The sequence below is a fragment of the Amblyomma americanum genome, chromosome 10 (assembly GCF_052857255.1).
Source record: "Amblyomma americanum isolate KBUSLIRL-KWMA chromosome 10, ASM5285725v1, whole genome shotgun sequence".
In the NCBI taxonomy this organism is placed as follows: Eukaryota; Metazoa; Arthropoda; class Arachnida; order Ixodida; family Ixodidae; genus Amblyomma; species Amblyomma americanum.
Genome location: NC_135506.1, coordinates 71,058,309 through 71,078,529, shown reverse-complemented (window position 1 = coordinate 71,078,529; position 20,221 = coordinate 71,058,309). Strand labels below are relative to the sequence as shown.

Below are 20,221 nucleotides of genomic sequence, written 5' to 3'. Positions count from 1 at the left end.
CCACTTCGGAGGATATTTTATTTTTATTTCATTACTGATGATGTATAGGCACTGTTCATGACGTCATGAGGTCACGTGGCCTTTCTTGCAGTTTCTCGTGGACGGTCGGTCAACGCCGAATTTTGACTGATGGGCCATATAAAGCTTTCGCCTTAAAATTTACGTGTATGTTCAACAGTACCCGCCACCACCACCACTGCAGGATAAAGGCCTCTCGTGACGCTCGCCGGTTATCCCTATCCCGCGCCAACTGCGGCAACCCTGTCCCTAAAAAGTTCCCCATCTCGGTGCTACAGTTGATTATGACTCTCCTGGATAGGTATTCCTTGCCTGCGAATGTGCTGTTGCGCGAAAATTACTTGTCCCAATACCTAAACTTGTAAACGCGTTGCGCAAAACATCAAAATTTTATAACGTTTACGCTTGGTGAGTAAATCACATGATTCACGAGAGCTGTGGTTCCATCCCTTCTTTAGTTCCTTTGTTCACCCTGAACGGTCAACTGAGTGCATTGCACCAGAGCAAACCACGATTGTTTTCAGTTCCTAAGTATAACACGAGAGATCCCACTAAAGATTATTGAACATTACTGTTACGGCAAACCCGAAGCCTTCCTTTCGAACAACCGAGCAATTGTTCAGTGTAGCTACCAGCCATGCACTGATAATGATACTGGATTTAAACAATGCTAAGTTTTATTGAGCGTACTGTATTGTTCGAGTATGCCATTTAAATACTGCATTTCATAGCTCTATTCGTTGAGTTCTGCCCTTACTTGAGAAATAAGTATCCTGGTTTATGGACAACATTGTTCATTTATTGTAAAACGTTTCACTAATTCATACCGTCACATAAGAAACTGCTGCCATCATTCCATTTGTTTTCAACGGTTAAACTTCCGGTTTCTGTTTTCTTGCAGGATCTTCTGCGCGGCCACCAGCCGCGGGAACGTATGGGGGAAGGCGTTCTTGACTTTGCAGAAGCTGTGGTTGTAGACTTCGAGGGCGAGGTCGAAGAAGGCCCAGCCCACGCGCCTGAACACCTTGTCGTCCAAGGGCATCACGAATCGGCGCATCTGCAGCCGGAAGAAGAGCAGCAGGGGAGGATAAACAGAGAGAGCCATGCATTGTGTGCTGCAATTATCACATCCTCAAAAATTTCCGTCTTATGATTAGTGCACGTTAAGGTGCCAAACGCATAAGTGGCGACCGATCATGCTTGAGATAGAGCTAACCCTTACAAAAATTTCTTCAGACAGTCTATAAACTCTATAGACTCTCTATAGACAAACGCTAGAGAACTGTCTACAGGCAATAAAAATCCTATAGACAGTCCATGGACTATCTATAGATTCAAGGCCATGCACTTCTAGTAGACATTTAGTCTATAGATAATCTATAGAATATGAATAGACACAAAGAAATATCTACAGGAAGGAAATAGACTCTATAAGAAGTCTATAGACTGTCCATAGACCATTTTTATAAGGGAAGGATTAGACAGCAAGGAAACAAATATCAAGAGCGCCATCATCCACTACTGAAACGTTCCATATGAGCCGCTCGTATGGAAATATGAGAATATTGAGTCCATAAGTTACGGAAAATATATGGTAATCCATATCTTGTCTGTACGAAATCAAAAAACATTCTACATAATTTCTATATGACTTCTACACACGGTACATGACGTCATATAGAGTTTGCAAATTTTTATACGTGCTTCCTTATAGTTTATACCGACTGCATATGTTCCATAGTAACTCCATAAAATTTCTGATGGAAACTTATGGAATTATGGAACTCGTCATATGGAAACTTTCAGTAGGGAAATCTGGTGGCTTATTTCAAAAACCGCACGAGAACAAGATAAGGAAAGGGTAACGCGCGGAACAAGGTATGGCGGCCCTGCTGCTAAGAGGCGAGAAATATAGATATGTAACTTGAACGTCTTCAAAGTAAAATAAAAACAGAATTAGTAACCAACAGAAAGAATAGAAAGCAAAATCAGAACAGTGGTGCATACAAGCGACATAAAAAAAAACCAAGAGTATAAAACAGCTAAAAGGTAGCGACAATAATAATAATAATAATAATATTAATAATAATAATAATAATAATAATAATAATTGGTTTTTGGGGAATGTTCGAAAACCGCAACTCGAGAAAACTGGCCTCCTCCACAAACTATGCAACGGATGGCGTGCTCACATAAACTTGCACTTTCTGGTTTGGCGAAGGCCTCCCAGATGATACGCGCACACTAGGGGGGGGGGGGGGGGGGCACTCATCGCAGCGACTGCAGTCGCTTTCAGCGAAATAGTACGAATTATCGACTGGTAATTAACGCACCGTTTCCTTTACGTGTGGCTTCCCCGCAGATAGCTATATTTCATGAATTTGCATACTTGCATTCTAAATCATTGTCTTTGTTTCTTGCCAAACTTTGCCCTTTGAGCATTATAAAATTTTACACGTTTACGTGGAGTCGCATGCTTGTTTTATTAGTGTCGTGAGCCAACCCTTCAAGGTTGTTTTCTTCATCCTGGGGTGTACAAGGTGCGGTATCAACGTCAACGGTACGTGACTGGGTAACGACTGGGCGCTTTTGGCTGGAGCGTCCGTGGATTTCCTTTGGATATTTTTGGATAAGACACTCGGTGGAAGCAATGCTAAGCTTTGTTGAACATACTGTATTATTCGAATATGTCATTTAACTGCTGCATTTCATAGTTGTGTCAGATTGTCAGGTGTCACGTGTGTCGGAGTCTGATAGATTCGGGATGGCTTACTTGCGAGCAGAAGCTTTAATGAACATGAAGCAGGCACGATCCATGCAACCCTCTTTAGTAGCCTGGAGTGTTCAGGGCAGAATGCCTGCAGACTCTTCCGCCAGTGGGGCGCGTACCGCCAGAAAATGTCGTTTTATTGCAATACGAGCATCATGTATAGGAACCGAAGCCGGTTATCTACAGAAAAGGGTTATCGAACATAATCTAGGAGAGGCACCGTTCGGAGCAACCAAGGCACCTCCCACTGTTGCGTCTCTTGTTCAGAGATAATTACCTTAAGCAGAAGATTGGGTATTGAGACTTCGTTGAAAAAAAAACAAAGTGAAGCCCGGTATGTATCGCCTTTTTAGCTGCGCTCATTACGGAAGTGAACTTCTGAACTTTCATTAAAGATCAAGACCGTTCCTTTAATCGGTCACTCATTGCATGAAGAACATTAAATTCTTATCAAGCATGCACCGTTCATCAGAGTCTTGAGAGGTGACGCCCAGTGCCACGGTTTCCTCCTGTGCCTGAACCAGTTTGCTAGTAGCATATCTTATCTGTATGCTGACGTCTTACAACACAGCAAATCTATTCCGAATAATAAAACGGTCTTCCAACTCAGAAAGTTTGAAAATTGCTGACAGTCCTGGGTGAAACGCCCTGTATAATATTACTGCAGTATTAAACTATTCGCTGATGACAATCATTTAGAGCGAGATCAGCAACTCCGAAGAGCATTTCCTAGTTGAGAGGTCAGTTGACGTAATAGCAGACTGTGTTCATAGTTACAGATCTCGATCAATGTTAAAAAATCCGCGGCAATAGAAGTAACCAGAAACAATCAACCATATAAATTCGCAACAAATTAAGTACACTAATGTTGACAGAAAAGCACATAAATGTTTAATCGTCAGCCTTGCTTTTAAGCTCAGACGAACAGCCTCTGTCGTATACGTAAGATGTTTTTGAAGAGATGATTGAGGCTGTTACTTGGACGTATTAAACTTGTACACTCATACAATGTAACGAAAGCCACGGCTAAAATATGTGCGGTTTCGACACAATTACTACTACCATAAAATCAAAATTTTTCGCGAGAGCCTATATGGTTCGTACACAATAAATACAAGCGCACCGATTCCCCAGCAACCTACTCGGTGCCTCCTGTCTTTGAGCTTTACCCATTACAGCAAGACCAGCTCGTCTAATATTTGTTCCCAATGCTCTGTAAATGTTAGCAATAGATGTTAATACATTACCTTTTTTCAGACGCGTTCAACAAGGCGGAAGCACGACTGCGGATTAACCGAACACGATTGTCGTATCAACGCCTATCTTTTGTAATCTGGAATTACACGAATATAGCCAGCTGGATCCCTTCATCACATCTGCCTGTTTCTTCACCGATTTCGAAAGAGGGTTAGAGATAGTTATCGTTTTATTCTAGCTCTCTAAGCAGCTTCTGTTTCTTTACAGTGCAGTTTGCTTTTTGAAGCTCAAGCCCCTTCTGTATGAACTGTGCCTTTTCATTTTGGGCGTAGTTTGTGATCAGCAAACTGCATTCCGCGAAGTCGGCGAAGCATGACTTGTATTACGCGTCTAAGGTGGGCCATGATAAGTTATTTTTGATTAGGAAACCATCTGTGCGATTTTGTTCCATTCAAAACTACCTTGGGTTGTCGGGTCACTAATCACGACACTTTTTGTTCGGAACCTTTTTCTGCAGATGACTGTGAATATGTACTATGATTTGTAACCCGTCGCTACCTGCTATACTATAAAACGAATGTGGAAGCAATGCAAGTAAATAATTAAGTAAAATGTCTATTTATCTAGCGCCCACAAGGGAAATCAAGCAACCAGTAATGGGGGCCTCCACTCAAAGATGAGCTCCACCTAATGAGCAGAAAAAATATTTGTCATTATTTATTGATCCAAATGAAAACTGCCAAAAGACTCTGGTTTGCTCAATTACTAAACATTCTAGCTCTTCTTTCATTAGAGGCCTGTAATCTGTCTATATCTTGTCGCAGGCTGGACGAAAAGGGTCTTGCAGAAATTGGAGTTGCATTATCAGTGACACACACTTCCCACATGCGTTCTTGTCCATACATAACCGTTGTTTCGGAATTGTTGGGAACTTTTAAATACACTACTATGGCTCTATCTAGGGCCGCTACATTTGACTCCACTACGAAAACACAATATCAGAATTCGAGACAAGATATTGAAAAAGGTGTAGCTTCTGCTGGACGATATTTGGACGGCATATTTGTGTGCCGTGTCAGCGAGGCTTTAAATCTTCTACCCTCGCGTTTCTAAAAGAGGCAACTCTATGTCATTGTTGTTAGTAGCAAAAACTCGATTTTTGGCTTTTGGTAGCTGCATTGGATTCGTTCGGCGGCAGAGAAACGATTTAACTGCTGATAAATTTAGAGGTGGACATGGAGCAATATTGTTTCCGCCACAGGACTAGAACTCGCAACGTTGAACTATTGTGAGCTTTGTGATCGGAAATTCAAGTGGATGGCGGTGCGGTTTAGCCTCGAAGATTCCCGTAAAAAAGTGTTAACGTCATCACAGTCTGTTGTGAAAACGGCCACTGGCAGCAGCATACTCGTGTTTCATTTCTTACCCTTGTTTTTGTTTCTTCCTTTGTTAAGCAATTGCTCCACTGAAATCAGCCTCTGGCACTAGAAGCAGTCAATAAATTGACGTAGGCAAAACTGAATTTCTCTTCAGTGTTTCTTCAAGACACGATGAATTATTATAGCGATAGCGTTAAAGCCCACGTTACGCAGTAAATCCGGCGTCGGCGTCGTCGGTGTTGTGAGCGAAAGATCACGAGCATTAATCACTCTGGCAGGTGGTGCCCGGAAAGCAACTTATAGGAGGAAGGTGGACCACCAAGGTCACGTGACCTTGAGGCGTCATCACAACCTGCCCACCATGGCACGTGGCAGTTGCAATAATGATTGGTCGCTCGGGAAGAGCAACCTGAGCCACACAAGGCCCACCGCTGGGAGCACCTGCCATATAGGGCAGTGACGAATCGGTTAACCGCTGCACCACAGCGCCAGGAGGGGTATGAGGACTCGCACGGATCTATAAATGTAAAGCAGAGCAGGACCACCCGCATATATGAAACATATTCCATTACGCTGTCGCGTCACACCCTTAGGGCGAAGCTTAAGTGTCCGCTCCAATTTTTTGTTTATTATTGAGTGTTTCACCGTTGCCCTTTTCTCATCGGCATCAAATGTGTCGGCGGACTACCATTGCGAATACCGAAACTGGAGTCCTGTCCTTTCTTTCTCAGGCTTTCCCAGCAGGCGTCGCTGCAGTCGGGCAGTATGACAAAGGGCGGCGTCCCGTGGGACAAATGCGCCGACACCGCACTCGCCTTTTTTTCCACCGTCGCCGCCGTCTCGTAGGTGAAGAGCAGGGTGTCGTTGAAGCCCACCGCGGTCAGGCTGTCGCTGTGCTCCTGCTCGCTGGGCGGCTTCTCGAGGCAGTACACGGAGAAGGGCTGGGCGTAGCGCGCTGCGCAGGGCTCGCCGAACTTCACGGGACTCGTCACTTTCTTAAGCATGTTGTACGTCATGAGAGCCAGCGTGGACGAGAGTGTCACTTCGACCTGCTTCTCGCCCTTCAGGCCGAACTCCAGGAACTTGAATATCTCCTCCTGCGTACAGCAGTGGCATTGTGCGTCAAATCTCCTCTTGAAGTCCTAACATGTGCTAAAGGAGCTTTACAGGGGTTACTTGTAGAGAAAAGCTAGTGTGGCACCTATGTGAACACATGTCTCCTAAAAGAAAGGACAAGTAGTTCTAGGAAGCAGCGACAAGAAACTAAAAATTGCAAGAAATTTACTGAACTTCAAAGGCGCTGTCAGTCGGCGGTTTCAAATGTCCTGCCATCGCTATTCTGCATGGAAGACTGCGGTCCGACTTACTAGTGCGGGTTTTGTGGCGTCCTTGTAGCTCCTGGGCGACCACGAGCTGACCGGCAGGGAAGTGCACGATTTGCCAAAATCTTCCACGTTGTGGGTCACGAGTATGAGGAGGGTGATTCTGGGCAGGAACGACACAACGAACCGCTCGCTAAATCTGGGCCTGGACACTCGCGTATGCCGCGTACTAAGCGGGTTCCTCGAGACTTCTCCAAAATGAGCACTCTTTCTCCTGTTACACGCGAATATCAGGCGAAATCAAGCATGCCCATTCCTTTGGAGAACAAGATGTCCTTATTCTCCTATGACAGCCCGCCAGTAACGCCTGAAGCGACACGGGGCCTATGAGGTAAGTGGAGACATCCGGATTAATTTACACTTCCTAGGCTTCTTTGACTTGCGCTGACATCGCATAGCACACGGGCATTCTTGTATTTCGCCTCCATCGAAACACGGCAGCCGCCTCCGGGATAAGACCCTCGAGCATCCCCTCGAGCAGGCGAACGCCAAAGCCAATGAACCACAGCGGCGGGCTCTTCAAATAACGAGGCTACGCAGAGAGACCGGCGATGTGCCTGGGGGATGCCTTAGATTAGGTCATGACCAACATGCATAAGAGCTTAGCGCTGGTTTGGCGCCTATACCAGAACCAGATTAACTCGTTACTGCACCGTTTAATGATAAACACGATAAAGTTAGCGGTGCTGCAACCTCTGTCTCTTTCGTATTGAAAGAGCCATACGCCGACGGGAACACTAACGAATGACATCTGCAAAAGGAAAACGTTTCTGGGAATAAGACATGAACGGCGGATAAAACAAACGTGCACAGTGAAGGCGAAAACTATACACGAACTAACAAGTGGTTCATTACGCCAAGTTCTTTCACTCTTAATATGCATATGACTAACGTGACTTGCCGTAAGAAATTATGCGAACTCGATTTTAAAAATTTCGGGAATGCAGCGTTAGAAGCAAATTTATTTTCCTTCCTCGTACTTCTACGCATCATGGAATAAACATACGTACCTTTATTTTAGCTGTGCGAATTGCAAATTGCAGAGAGCGCCATACAATTTTAAACTGTTAATTCGACGCAAAGAAATTAAGTTTCGTTTCCTTCTTACAGGGACTCTGAAAGGGGCTTTAATGAAGTTGCGGTACGGCTGTGATCTTAAAGGACGCCGCTTGACGAATATCCTCCAGTAAGAATTTTTTTTATTCCCTTTGCGGAAGCTAAGTTAACTGTAGTGAAAATTTGAATTTCAACTTCTTCGCGCCTTTCCCTCTTCCCTCGTCACTTTTTGCACGCTAAAAGGTCGGCGCTCTTCCGTCGGCCCCACCTGCGGGGGCGGAGCTTCCTGACTCGCCGGAGCTACGCCGCTTATTGGCCGCGACCATGGTAGCTGCCTGAAGTCAGAAAGAATCTAACCAACATAGCCATCTCTGAACTGATGTACGCAGGTGCGAGCGACGGAGGAGGGTGCGAGCATAAAAAAGTCGGCCGGAAAGGCTCGCCAACTTTCGCGCATGTTTGTGGGTTCTCTGCTGCCTGTAGAAGTGTATTATTTGGCTCAGGTGTTCATTACGACACAGTGCAGTGATTGAGCGAGTTGATGTGCTATCCTCGGAAGGTGCTCCAGAGCCCGTTTAATAGCGCAGCGCATTCTAGGCAGCAACTTACTTCATGTCCTTGACGGCCCGAAAGACGTCCTTTGCCAGCTGTTGCTTGGAGGCGAGCTCCTTGCCGCTGTCCAGCAGTCTGAGGCCCAAGAACAGCTGCGACTCTGGAAGTGTCCTCACGTACGTCTCCAAGGTCTGCGCGGAACAATAAGAGTGTTATTTGCGGCTCCAAGTAGCCGTGTTTGACCAGATAACAACATGGACATCAGAGCGTAAAGCACGCCAGACGGCACATTGTTTTTTTTTTCTTCACTCTGTATCTGCACTGCAAGCTGCCCTCTGCGCACTCCCATTTAGGGGCAGGATATGCTGCCCAAGCCATTGGGTACATTGTCATCACTAAAAATACAGAAAAATTAACATTGGCTGCTGAAATAAATCCCTCTTCAAAACATGAGAAGTTCTTGCTGTTGGGAAGGTTTTAATCGAGGTTCAGATCTCCTATAACTGCTAACCTCAGTACCTCCTTTGCCGCGTTTAGAAGCCTCCTTCCATTGCTAACTGCATCAAGTTACTACGCTTTGCAGTGGGAATGTACCTCCGCTGCCAAAGGTAAGTATTCCGCATAACTAGAGATCAAAATCTACTCCGAAATTTAAGAAGCCGACCCTGCACATGTAAGGAAGTGCGCAAGAGAACAGCTTGCTTCCTTTCTACTCCCGCTTAGCTTTATTCATGTTTAGAGTGCAGGAGTTTGTGAGAACAGGAGCTTGCAAAAGTTTGCTTGCAAAATCTGAATCACACTAAGCTGTCCTGAAACCTTCATATAGAAGAGTGATCATGTGACCAGCTGCTGCAACGACCCTTCCTGTGATTGTCGAGTACTCAAGAATTGAAAGCTATGAAACACGAAAGGAGCATAATATCCGGTACCCGTAATGAGTCACTACATCATTAAGTTGTGAGGCTAAACCCCAGGCGTTTCACCACATTTCACCACCTCGCTGGCAGTTTACTTAAAAATGATTAAAAAGGTAAAAAAAATTGTGATATTTTAACCGGTTTTGTGCGTGGTGATTAAGGGGTGAATCGGTTTTGTGAACTGCACAGGGCAACTTGCCTTGAACATGGCGGACAGTTTGTGCTCCTTCTTGAAGTCGGCCGCTTTCCGGTCGAGACCCATGACGCCCAGCACGGACAGCGAGGCATTGGCGAAGACCTGTTTCGCTCCCAGCACGTATTGATCGGCCAGTGGCTTTCCATCCGGTGAGGACGCCAGGTCCATGTGCAGTCGGTTAGGCGAGAAGCTGACACCGAACGACATACGCGTGGACTTATCTCGATTTGTGGCAACCTGGAAATGACACAGTGCAGCTTTAAAATAAATAAATATATATATATATATATATATATATATATATATATATATATATATATATATATATATATATATATTCCGAGGCAGCCACGGGTTAATGTGACACCAAAAGGAGATAACGCGAGATTTCAGATAAAAACGATTTGCGAATACGGAATAATAGAGCTACGATTAGTTCAGACAAAAAAGGAATATTGCAGAATTATTGAAGAACATAACCACAATTAAGTGCCGTCTTAGGTTGATAGCGAGAGTGTCGAATATTTCTACAAGTGTTGGCATGAATAATACATTATAATTGCTGTCACGGCTCTCAAACTTGAGTGGTAGGAGGTGCCTTTAATGTTCATCAAGGTTCGCGTTCCGAGATTGTTATATATGCTTCATTTCTTTATTAGTCCCTCACGGCGCATACTACAGACACTGCCCACAAAGAAAGAAAAGTGGAGGTGATTGACCTCCTGAGATTGTCTTGTCCTCACATGAATGCAGGATCTGGCACACTTTTGCAGTTTATGAAGAGGGATGTTATAGAACAAAATTACACGCAACAGCATAGTAGTCTATCTGCAAAAGGAAGTACAAATACGGGAAAAATATGTGCGGAAACTATACACGCAGTTATATGAAAATCATGTGCACAAGACTTCTTCGAACTGTAGAATAGGACAGGCAGTACGCATGTGTCATTTGTATTATACCACTCACTCATTGAAAAAAAAAAGATTGTAAATCACGAAGTTTCGTCCTTGTTTTTGGTAGGTGTTAAAGAAGCTATAATACATTTTTACTTAACTGCGGATGACCACACACTCATAGGCGCGCTTTAAAACAATTATTTGTGACCGTGTTATTGCCACAGGCGCATTTGCGCGTATTTTTGTAGGTAAATGCAAGCAAACTGCTCGCCATTGGGGCCTTCGCTGGACGCCTTAAGTTCTTGGTTGCTTTTTACTGCGGTTTTTACTGTTTTTTATCATTATGAGAGCCAGAGACGCTGATCGGACTTCAGTATGCTCTGCACAGTTGGCTGCATGTTCACTGGCTTCTCTTAAGTGTGTTCCAGTACGACTTTACCAGAAAATGTTCTACTTCTCCTAGTTGAGCTTAGAAGACAAATATATTCGGTGCATCAATCTGTCCTGCTATCTCTTTAGACGCTACGCATTTCAGTCCACTCTACCTCTCTCTGTGTCTTCTTTCACCTAATGTACTTTATTGCAATATTCGCATGACCTTTTTTTTTGGGGGGGGGGGGGGGTGAATACAAGTGTGCGCTCAAAATTTTTATTAGCTACAAGAAAGCTTCAGGTAATTATGAATGGCATGCCTGTTACCTCCCGTGCGACGTCCATAAGTCATGACAGCCAGCTTTCATATCAGCCAACTTTTATGTGGTGAGGCAGATTCAATCAATCATCCTCGTTGGAGCTGGCCTTTGGGTCAACGATGAATAGAATTCAGGAGATCTTCAGGCATTACTAGGTCAATTGATAATGAATTGATTGACACCAGAAGCGCATTGTCAGGTGGCGCTTGCATGCAGTGAGGCATAGAGCGAGGCACGGTTGAGACTTAAGAAGGGGGGAGGGGGGTGCTTTTGTACCCGGGTCATAGGCGCAATAAACCGTAAGAAGGGGCGTTTCAGCCTGTCATCTTCCTTCGTGTTTCGTCCTGTTTGCGTGGTACCGTTTAGAATCAACAATTATGGGCATATGGAATATGGAATTATGGGAATATGGAGTCCATAAGGTATAGAAAATTATATCGAAATGTCTATAAGGAGTCCATTAGCATTGGACATAATTTCCATACGATTTCTATAGAGTGTACATGAAGTCATATGGAGTCCGTAAGGTTCCATGGGTGCTTCCATATAGACCATACGGCTTCTTATGCTCCATACTGACTCCATAAAATTTCTTATGGAGACGTATGAAAATATAGAACTTGTCATATGGAAACTTTCATCAAAGAGGGGTACTTCATAATTGCGAGCTTTTATAAGTCCTTAAATGCTACCATGCCAAGCGTCTGAAACCCGTTGAATGGTTCCTGTATATAAGATAACCCGTTCCTGTATATACGATACCTTGAGGAAGGTGTCGAATGCCACTCCTCCCGTGCTTGAGATGAGCGTCGAGTTTAACATTTCGACGTGCGTGAACACAATGATGTCGCACAGGGCCTCCTTGATGGGGAACATGGCAGGGTCGTGTCCAGAGCGGCCAACCGTGCACACCAGGTACCCGTAGCCGGTGGAAGCTGCATAAGCAATCGAGGCATCAAGATGTGGTCTGCAGACCCCCCTGCAGCTAGCGTAATAAATCAGTGAAAGCTGTGCTGGCAGAAAAAGAAAGCAACCTCTCTCCAATGCTCCCTATATGGTGCGCTCATCTGAAACATAGCTTTTCCAGTAAATGGGCCGTGGCTGCGCGAGGCATACATTTCAGTTTCCCTTCGGGGCGCCAATCACCTAAGCAAGCTATTGTCCTTCCCTGCAGGTAAAAACAGCCTGCGCTTGTTCCTCCCTCAATACCGGCGAGCAGGTGGAAGGTCAAAAATGTACAGCCCAAGGGGTTAGCTTCCAAGCAGTTTAGCGGGGATGTTAAGCAGACAGTCCTAAGCTTTGGAGGGTTGAGGACTTAAGTTCCTCTCGCATTCGCGAGATTAAAGATTGGCGCCCCTAAGCATGCAAGAGGAGCCATGGTCCAGGGCTTAGAAGCAGACCTCTTGGGCTGTATACTCTTTAGAAAGACTTTACAGTGTATTGGACACGTCTCATCGAGAAACAGCGAAAAAGCGAGCACAGAGGGTGGCAGGGGAGTTAAATAGAAGGGCGCTCAGCAAGTACCTTGAAACATTTGACGCAGACGTCAGCACTACCCAGACGTCCAGGCAAGTACAAGAGAGAAATAACGTTATTTGACCAAGGGATTACGGGATGCAGGCTCCTGGGTCCCCGCAGGATCATAATACACTACACTTTCATGTACATGCATGTAGGTCCAGACTGTGATCGATCGCTTATTCGTTCTGAACATGTATACTCGCTGCAAAAGGTTGAACTGCGAAACACAATATATTAGCGAAAAATATAACTTCATGAGAGTTAATGCGAACCGTCTGTAATAGATTATGAAGCCTTATTCTGAGTCTGCAAATATTACAATGCGCCATTAATTTCAAGCGATGTACCCCGGATGTAAAGACCTATTTTTTTTTCTCCAAAGTCACGTCCCGTAATAATCTCAAGGAGGGTGTCCAGTGTTGTTCGCTGCTGAGCGGCTTGTCACTGGAACAGTAATCCTGATGCGCTTGGCAGATTAGCGTGCACTTAGTAATAATAATAATTGGTTTTTTGGGGAAAGGAAATGGCGCAGTATCTGTATCATATATCGTTGGACACCTGAACCGCGCCGTAAGGGAAGGGATAAAGGAGGGAGTGAAAGAAGAAAGGAAGAAGAGGTGCCGTAGTGGAATGCTCCGGAATAATTTCGACCACCTGGGGACCTTTGACGTGCACTGACATCGCACAGCACACGGGCGCCTTAGCGTTTTTCCTCCATAAAAGCGCAGCCGCCGCGGTCGGGTTCACTTCAGGCAAATTTGATAGATGGCCACCAAGACTCCAGAATATTCTGAGCTGTTTGTGAATACCTTACACCAACGTTACTTGTTCTGAACAGAAGTGTCACAAAGCGTTTAGATCTTCAGGACTGGAAGTATTTTGTCTGACTCCGTCTGATGGCTGATCCAGTGCGGCGGGTTAGAGCTCATAAAATGATATGAGCATGGGCCCCGATGACAGCTGGTAACCTTTAGTGAAAGATGTAAAATGTGAACTGATGTGTCACAGTCCTAGGCAATTCTGTTTTCATCATTTGTGTGCTTATTTTCAATAAACTGCTCTAGATGGTGATGGTCAAAGAATAGGGCAGGTATCTGGTATCATTCCGTAACGCCATTCTGGAACGCGTGATTAAGCATAACCCACAATATCGATTCTCTTAAGCTCCATTAAGCACGCTATTGCGGTAAGCCACGGATACCTAACTAACTTTAGCCTGAAGTACTCACGTGTGCGCGTTGTTGTCGTCGTCGTCGTTGTCGTTGTTGTCGTGGTCGTCGTGGTCGTGGTTGTTGTTGTGGTCGTGGTTGTTGTTGTGGTCGTTGTCGTAGTTGTTGAGGTCTTGGTGGTTTTCTTCGTGGTCGTTGCTGCTGTCATCGTCTCAGTGCCCGTACGCCCTGTCGTCTTCGTGCCGGTCGTCGTCGTCGCGTCTGTTGTCACCGGTTTCGGAATGCGGCTGGTCTTGTCCTCTGCACGCGCCACACAAAACACGCAAAGGTTGACACAAAACTTTTTCATCAGGCAAGGAGAATGTCGAAACACTTCCTCTCTGGACTGTTGCAAACAACTTCCGCTGCCGATTCCAACCAACTAACACTGCGCAGGACAGTCCACGGAACAACGAGGCGATTCCCAGGGATCCCTTTCTATACTACTGAACAACGAGCTACCGGCTTTTCATCGGATGCTTCGAATTAACTTTAAAAGGTTCTTGTCTTGGATTACAATTGTTCCCTTTAAAATTTTCCGTCAATATAAGCAACATGTGCACAGTTACGCATAGTGCAGCACAGAAAACATCCTTTTATCTTTACCGTTAAATTTCTCGATCCCCACATGGGGATAAGTCGTGAAGGTATTGACCATTTATTATGGCCAATTCGTTCGGGAAGCACAAATAGTGCTTCGGCCAACTAGCTTTTTTTTGGTGGGAACGTAGATTTTAGATCACTGTTTTCCGGGTAAGAAAGCCCTTACGCATGGGTATTTCACCTTAGGCTACATGAACGGCCATTTCTTTTACACGACAGTGTTGAATTATTCTGCTCCGCCGTTTAAGAATCAGGGCTGCCTCAAAATCTTATGCAAAGCTTAACAAACCGAATCGATTTAAAGCGTGAGCATAACTGTGTAAATCGGGGAGCCCTTCAAGTTTTCAATTCGATACAGCGGCGCCTAAGCAGCTGCTAGCATCCCATAGCATTCAGCATAAGGCTAGGGTGAGGACAGTCTAGATGAAAAAAAAAGGGCAACCCGCAGAACTGCATCGGTTCGCTGGCATAATTTTGGTGCCACGCACAATTTCAGGTGTGCCTTCCTTAGTAGGCAGCCTCAAAGGTAGCAGTGCTGCGGGTATTTTGGGCATACACGCATTCATTTTACGATGCAGGCAGAGGAAGCGCCTAGCAGAATCGAACATGTTTAGTGTGTTCTGGTATTAATCACCAGACTGATTTGCGTACGTAGAGCACGTAATCATGCGCTGATCAGCGAGAGAACTCAAAAAGCATAGGAAAATTTATTGTTTGATGGTTGTCGGATTGGCTTGTGAATACTGGGAACCCATGACATCATGCGTAGCCGGCTTCGCACCAGCGGCCGCAGCCGACGAGGCACAAATGTGCGCTCTCTCTTTATAAATATGCGAGGTGAGGGCAGCGTGGCTTCCAAATTACTCAGCCACATATCGGTGTCAGTTGAAGAACTACGACATACTTTCGCATAATCAAACCGTCAGCTGTCTGACTAATGCAAGCCACGTGTCACCGCGCTTTATCGCCTCATGTGGTTAGGCCTTGTTTCTCTCCTTGTTTACGTTTGAACAATGAACGCTTGTTGTGAAGGCAAAATAAAAATAAACAATATCGCCCCGAGCCCTTAAAACTGAATACGGTGTAGAACGTAAAGATGTTCTATTTGCATATGACGCGACCGACTTAACAGCCCTAAAGTTTACAGACGAGATATGAGGAGAGCCGTTGTGGAGAGCTCTGGATTAATTCCCACCCACTGGAGTTTATTCAAGGGTTTCTCGGGCGCTGTGTGATTTGGGAAGACGTGCGCTTCTGCTAAAATTCCTTGAAGGCTTGAGAGCCGAGGTGTCTAAATGTGCGCAGTGCACCCTTGTAGTTTCGTACTTTAGGCATTTCGTGCACTGTACTTTCAAGAACAGAGGTATTCATATCTCGTTGCTTGTTTCATTGTCGTAGCCTTTCTTTTCAAGCGGCTCTCATCCATGAATGAGCCAACATTATTCCTCGTCTTGGCTACTCTGCTTTTCCTGACCCCTCGCAATCCTTTGTCATGTCCAGCGTCGTCGGACACAATTTTAGAAAATTTAAAAATTGTAAAGTACTCTTCATTGGCCTCGTGTTGACTACTCTGCTTTTCCTGACCCCTCGCAATCCTGTGTCATGTCCAACAACGTCGGACACAATTATAGAAAATTGGAAAATTGTAAGGCACTCTTCAGTAGCCTCGTCTTGACTACTCTGCTTTTCCTGACCCCTCGCAATCCTGTGTCATGTCCAACATTGTCGGACACAATTTTAGAAAATTGAAAAATTGTAAGATACTCTACACGTCACGGTGGTTCAATAGATAGGGAGCTCAGCTACTGAGCCGGAGTAACCGGGTTCGAACCCGACCGCGGCGGACGCGTTTCCATGGAGGCGAAACGCTTAGGCCCCCATGTGCTGTGCGATGCCAGTGCACGCTAAAGATCTCCAGGTGGTCGAAATTATTCCGGAGATCTCCACTGCGGCACCTCTTTCTTCCTTTCTTTTTTCACTCTCTCCTTTATCCTTTCCCTTACGACGCGGTTCACGCATCCGCTGAGATGTGAGACAGATACTGCGCGATTTCTTTTCCCCAACAACTAATTTTTTTTTCAAGATAGTCTTATGGAATTATCGAAAGTAATGGTTTATTCTTCAGGCATGTTGCGAAATCTTTCTTTTCAAGCGTTTTCACCGATGTCATCGAGCAGTGAAGGCTGCTATATCAAACTAATGTGAACGCTTCCGACAATAGCAAAGGCATTAATAGAAAAAAAATGCAAGACTGCTGTGGGGTGATCTGAGGCTATATTGATTATTATCTTTAAATCTTACATCGAATTAAAAAATTGCGTTGATAAACTGTTTTCTACTCAAAAATGCTTTTGTCTAGGACTGTTGGGTATGGACGTCAATATATATTGCTGCTGCGTAACCAGGATCAACCAATATGACTCGCTAAAATTGCGACAGCCGGATCGCGAGAAAAAATAGGCGATATAAAGTTGGTTTAAACTGACCAGGCTTGGACGGCGGACTTCTGGGAGGGATACCAATGTACTCAGGCGCTTTTGTTCTTTCCGTCACGTCCGCTTCAGGATCGCCAGCTGCGATATCAGAGGGAGGCATATTAGCACATCGGTACGCAGGATTCCCCCGAAATAATTTCATGAAGCACCAAACGAAAGGTACCTTCTCACTGAGCGCGCGGTTAGCTTTCTTCGCTCACTTGTAGCGTGCAGAAATCCAACCGCTCAGGGCGGATAAAGCCCATCCTCCTCGTTATTGCTCGCAGCTTGAATACAAGACCCAAAAGACAAAACATCTTGTATACCATGTGTTTCGGAAAAGGCCACCACTAATTTTATGAATTAGTGTCTTCGAGGTAAAGCATAGTACGTAATACCAGCGTTGCCGAACGTCAAAAAGTAGGCGATTCATTTCAGCTAGCCAAAGGATTAGTTAAAGTCTAATAGTTAACATTTTAAGCATTACCGACAGGCGCCCACTCGCAATTAGAAATTTGTAGTCTGCTGTAAGTAATAGCTATATGAGTATATAGAATTTTAGAACTCTGGTATTACTATGTCGCAAAAAGTTTCTCTTTAACTAAAAAGCAACTATTTTTGAAAAATTTTGGAGGGTTTCTTCGAAACACCGGTTATAGTCGCGGCCAACATGAGGGCACAAAGAGTAAACACGGTCACACAATCCCACAAGATAAACATCATGACGGTCTACCCCTTGCTCTGTAGGCATTTATGACTTATTTCTTTGTATATTACCACCACGATTTCCACTTCTTCCACTCTAATATTTATGCAGTCACAGACATGCATGATTAAAATGCTACACAAATACGTATACGAAAATCAGTTTAAACATGATTCCTGTCTCTTATAGGTAGATTTAGTTTTTAAGTATGTTTACTGTCTGCTTAGGTCTGTTCATGCTTCATCCGAGCCTTCATACTTGCTAGGTCCTTTTCATGTTGTACTTCCTGATAACATTTGCACTAGCCTTTTTTGATTAGGTTTGAAGAGACGGCAAAGATTTTTACGGTTTGGAAGGGCAGAGAGGAAGGCGGGAGTAACACGCCGCTGATCTGTCAAAACACATTACGGGGGAATGGTATACGGGAAATGCAGGAATAGGAGAAAAAAGATGAAAGGTAATGGCTAGTGAGCTGGCACTGAGGGCTTCACTATGGTGCCTACCTCTTGTAATGAAGGCGGCGGTGAGTGCCAAACCATGACTGCTGTTCGCTGTTCATTAGTGCAAGCACCGTTTCAGCTGCGTCTTCTATTTGCACAGCTGTTTATACAACGGGCTCGCACGCATCAGAAGCGGTCGGGTGAGGAGCACTAACCAGCTGCTTTGGCGCTGTTAATTTGTTCTATAGCAGAATCACATGTAGACGGGTTTCAGTACTACGAGTAGGCGACGGCAGAGGTGGCAACGCCGCAAAGTCTTATCTCTGTGCGCGCCCAGCACAGGCACACTCTAAACACAAATACGCCTATATGGGTGTAAAAAGGGTGTAAACTTTCTTCTAGCGTATACTCCCTTATATAAAAAGGAGTGTGATAGAGGTAAGCTTACTCCCTTTTTAGTCCTTTCTGTTTAGAGCGCATTAGTGGATGTGGGCACGATGACTTTGCACCTTAGTGCACAACTCGTTCCTCCTTGACCGAATCCTGAGAATTTGCACAGGTGGACTTGCTGTGCCACCAGGCTATGCAACCTATAACATGCTCGCCGCACACAATGTCGTTGTCGTTTCTTCACGGGTGTAGCCTGTGCGTCTACACTTACATCGCCGTTTGCGTGAGCGTTTCCATGGCAACGGGTCTGGTGTGTGTGTGTGTGTGCGCCTTCGTTTACGGCGTCCCATCCCTTACCATTTTGTTTATTGTTTTCAATTTCGTATTGAGCTTTGGACGCTCATGCGTTCCGTCGTAGTCTGCACACTTTGGCGCCTGGACGGTACAAGCAGGTCTAATATCGTTGCCGACTCAGCGAAAACATGTAATATAGATCTTGCACGTAGCGCTGAGGGGCTCGTCTGATATTTTCGGCAGCCAATCACTGCCCTTTGGTGGCCACTGCCTGTGCGAGGGAGGCAATGCGTTGACAACACTCAAATGCCGTTGAGTTCTATAACCCAGTTATGTGCCTATTTCTCTAACAGCCGATAAATGATAGCTGTGTGTGTAGTTATCTTTTCAAAATGAGCCAAATGCTAGAAGCGGGACTGGGTGAGATTTTGTGATTTTTTGAAGTGAGCTGAGAAGAAGGAATATGGCCAACGCCGCAGCCAGAACAAAATAAGCCAGTTTGGGTACAAAACGCCTTTGGAAAGAATACGTTTGGAATTAAAAAAAAAGGCGGCCACTTAGAATCAATATCAGCCAAGTCCAGCGAGCCAATGGGAGTCTAGCACGGACGCCACGAATGCAAACAAACTACACTCTGCGATGACCATTTTTCGTGAAAATGATAGGTTCTGAGCAGTCTAATTTTGTTTTTAACTGCAGCTTTGGAATTGACTAAAACAGGTACGAATAAACAGGTAACTGGAAGCGTCTAAGGAACCTACAAAAAAAAACTACAAACACCGAGTCAAGTAGATTATTAAAGCAGCGCTCTCAGACTGGATTTTATGGACCCTTTGGGCTGCTTGGAATGCTTTTCGGGCTCCCAGTGCACCAAAAAATAAAAATGGTTTGCGCATTTTCCCCGTTTGCTGCACTAACCTTTTTTTATTCGGGACATACAGTTAAGGAGTTAATAGTTGGTTGCTTCATTATTATTTAACCAGCCAGCTAGTTAGTACGTCTTTGCTCTATTCGGATGTGATACAACTTGACAATACTATGGCAAAAGAAAGCGCTCTTCTAACTCAAAAAGCCCGTTTTTAAAAACTGCAAAGTCATAAGTGAAACATCCCGGGCCATTTATGGAGTGTAGAATTTTCGCTCACGGGACCCGAAGACAGAGTAGTATATGCCCAGCAGTAGCAGCAGCAGCAGACAGCAGACGAGGAGGCCGAGGAAAACCTTTTGCCTGTTGTCCTCCTCCTCTTGGTCCCTAAGAGGAGTTAGGAGAAAGCATTTTATTCCGCGGTAACAGATGACATTGCTAATCATGATTGTAACGGACCTACTCCATTCAGCTTGATGGAGGCGAAGTTCTAGAGGCCAGCGTACTGTGCAGTGTCAGTGCACGTTAAAAGACCCCAGGTGGTCGAAATTTCCGGAGCCCTTCACTACGGCATCCCTCATAGCCTGAGTCCCTTCATAAACCAAACGAAACCTTTCATCTCTATGGGCCATTACTTCACTTAGCGTTTGACGAGCGTTAGT

The 20,221-nt window shown here is 44.9% G+C and overlaps 1 protein-coding gene across 1 annotated transcript; it reads right to left on the bottom strand.

The window, feature by feature from the left end:
* Positions 1-883: 883 nt before the first annotated feature.
* On the bottom strand, positions 884-19,941 carry LOC144108387 (uncharacterized). Its single transcript, XM_077641634.1, has 9 exons — positions 19,840-19,941; positions 16,877-16,963; positions 13,809-14,048; positions 11,821-11,993; positions 9,471-9,704; positions 8,412-8,545; positions 6,732-6,849; positions 6,180-6,461; positions 884-1,075 (listed from the first exon to the last, which is right to left on the bottom strand). Exons 3-9 carry the CDS (start codon positions 13,954-13,956, stop codon positions 884-886), a joined length of 1,281 nt encoding a protein of 426 aa, XP_077497760.1. The 5' UTR covers positions 13,957-14,048; positions 16,877-16,963; positions 19,840-19,941.
* Positions 19,942-20,221: the final 280 nt, after the last annotated feature.

Coding starts and splice junctions, on each gene's coding strand:
- LOC144108387 (XM_077641634.1), bottom strand. CDS start 13,956: ATGACAGCAGCAACGACCACGAAGAAAACCACCAAGACCTCAACAACT. Junction 8,546..9,470: donor AACTGTCCGCCATGTTCAAG/GCAAGTTGCCCT, acceptor TGTTCCGCGCAG/ACCTTGGAGACGTACGTGAG. Junction 1,076..6,179: donor CGGCGACGGTGGAAAAAAAG/GCGAGTGCGGTG, acceptor TTCCGGCTGCAG/ATGCGCCGATTCGTGATGCC.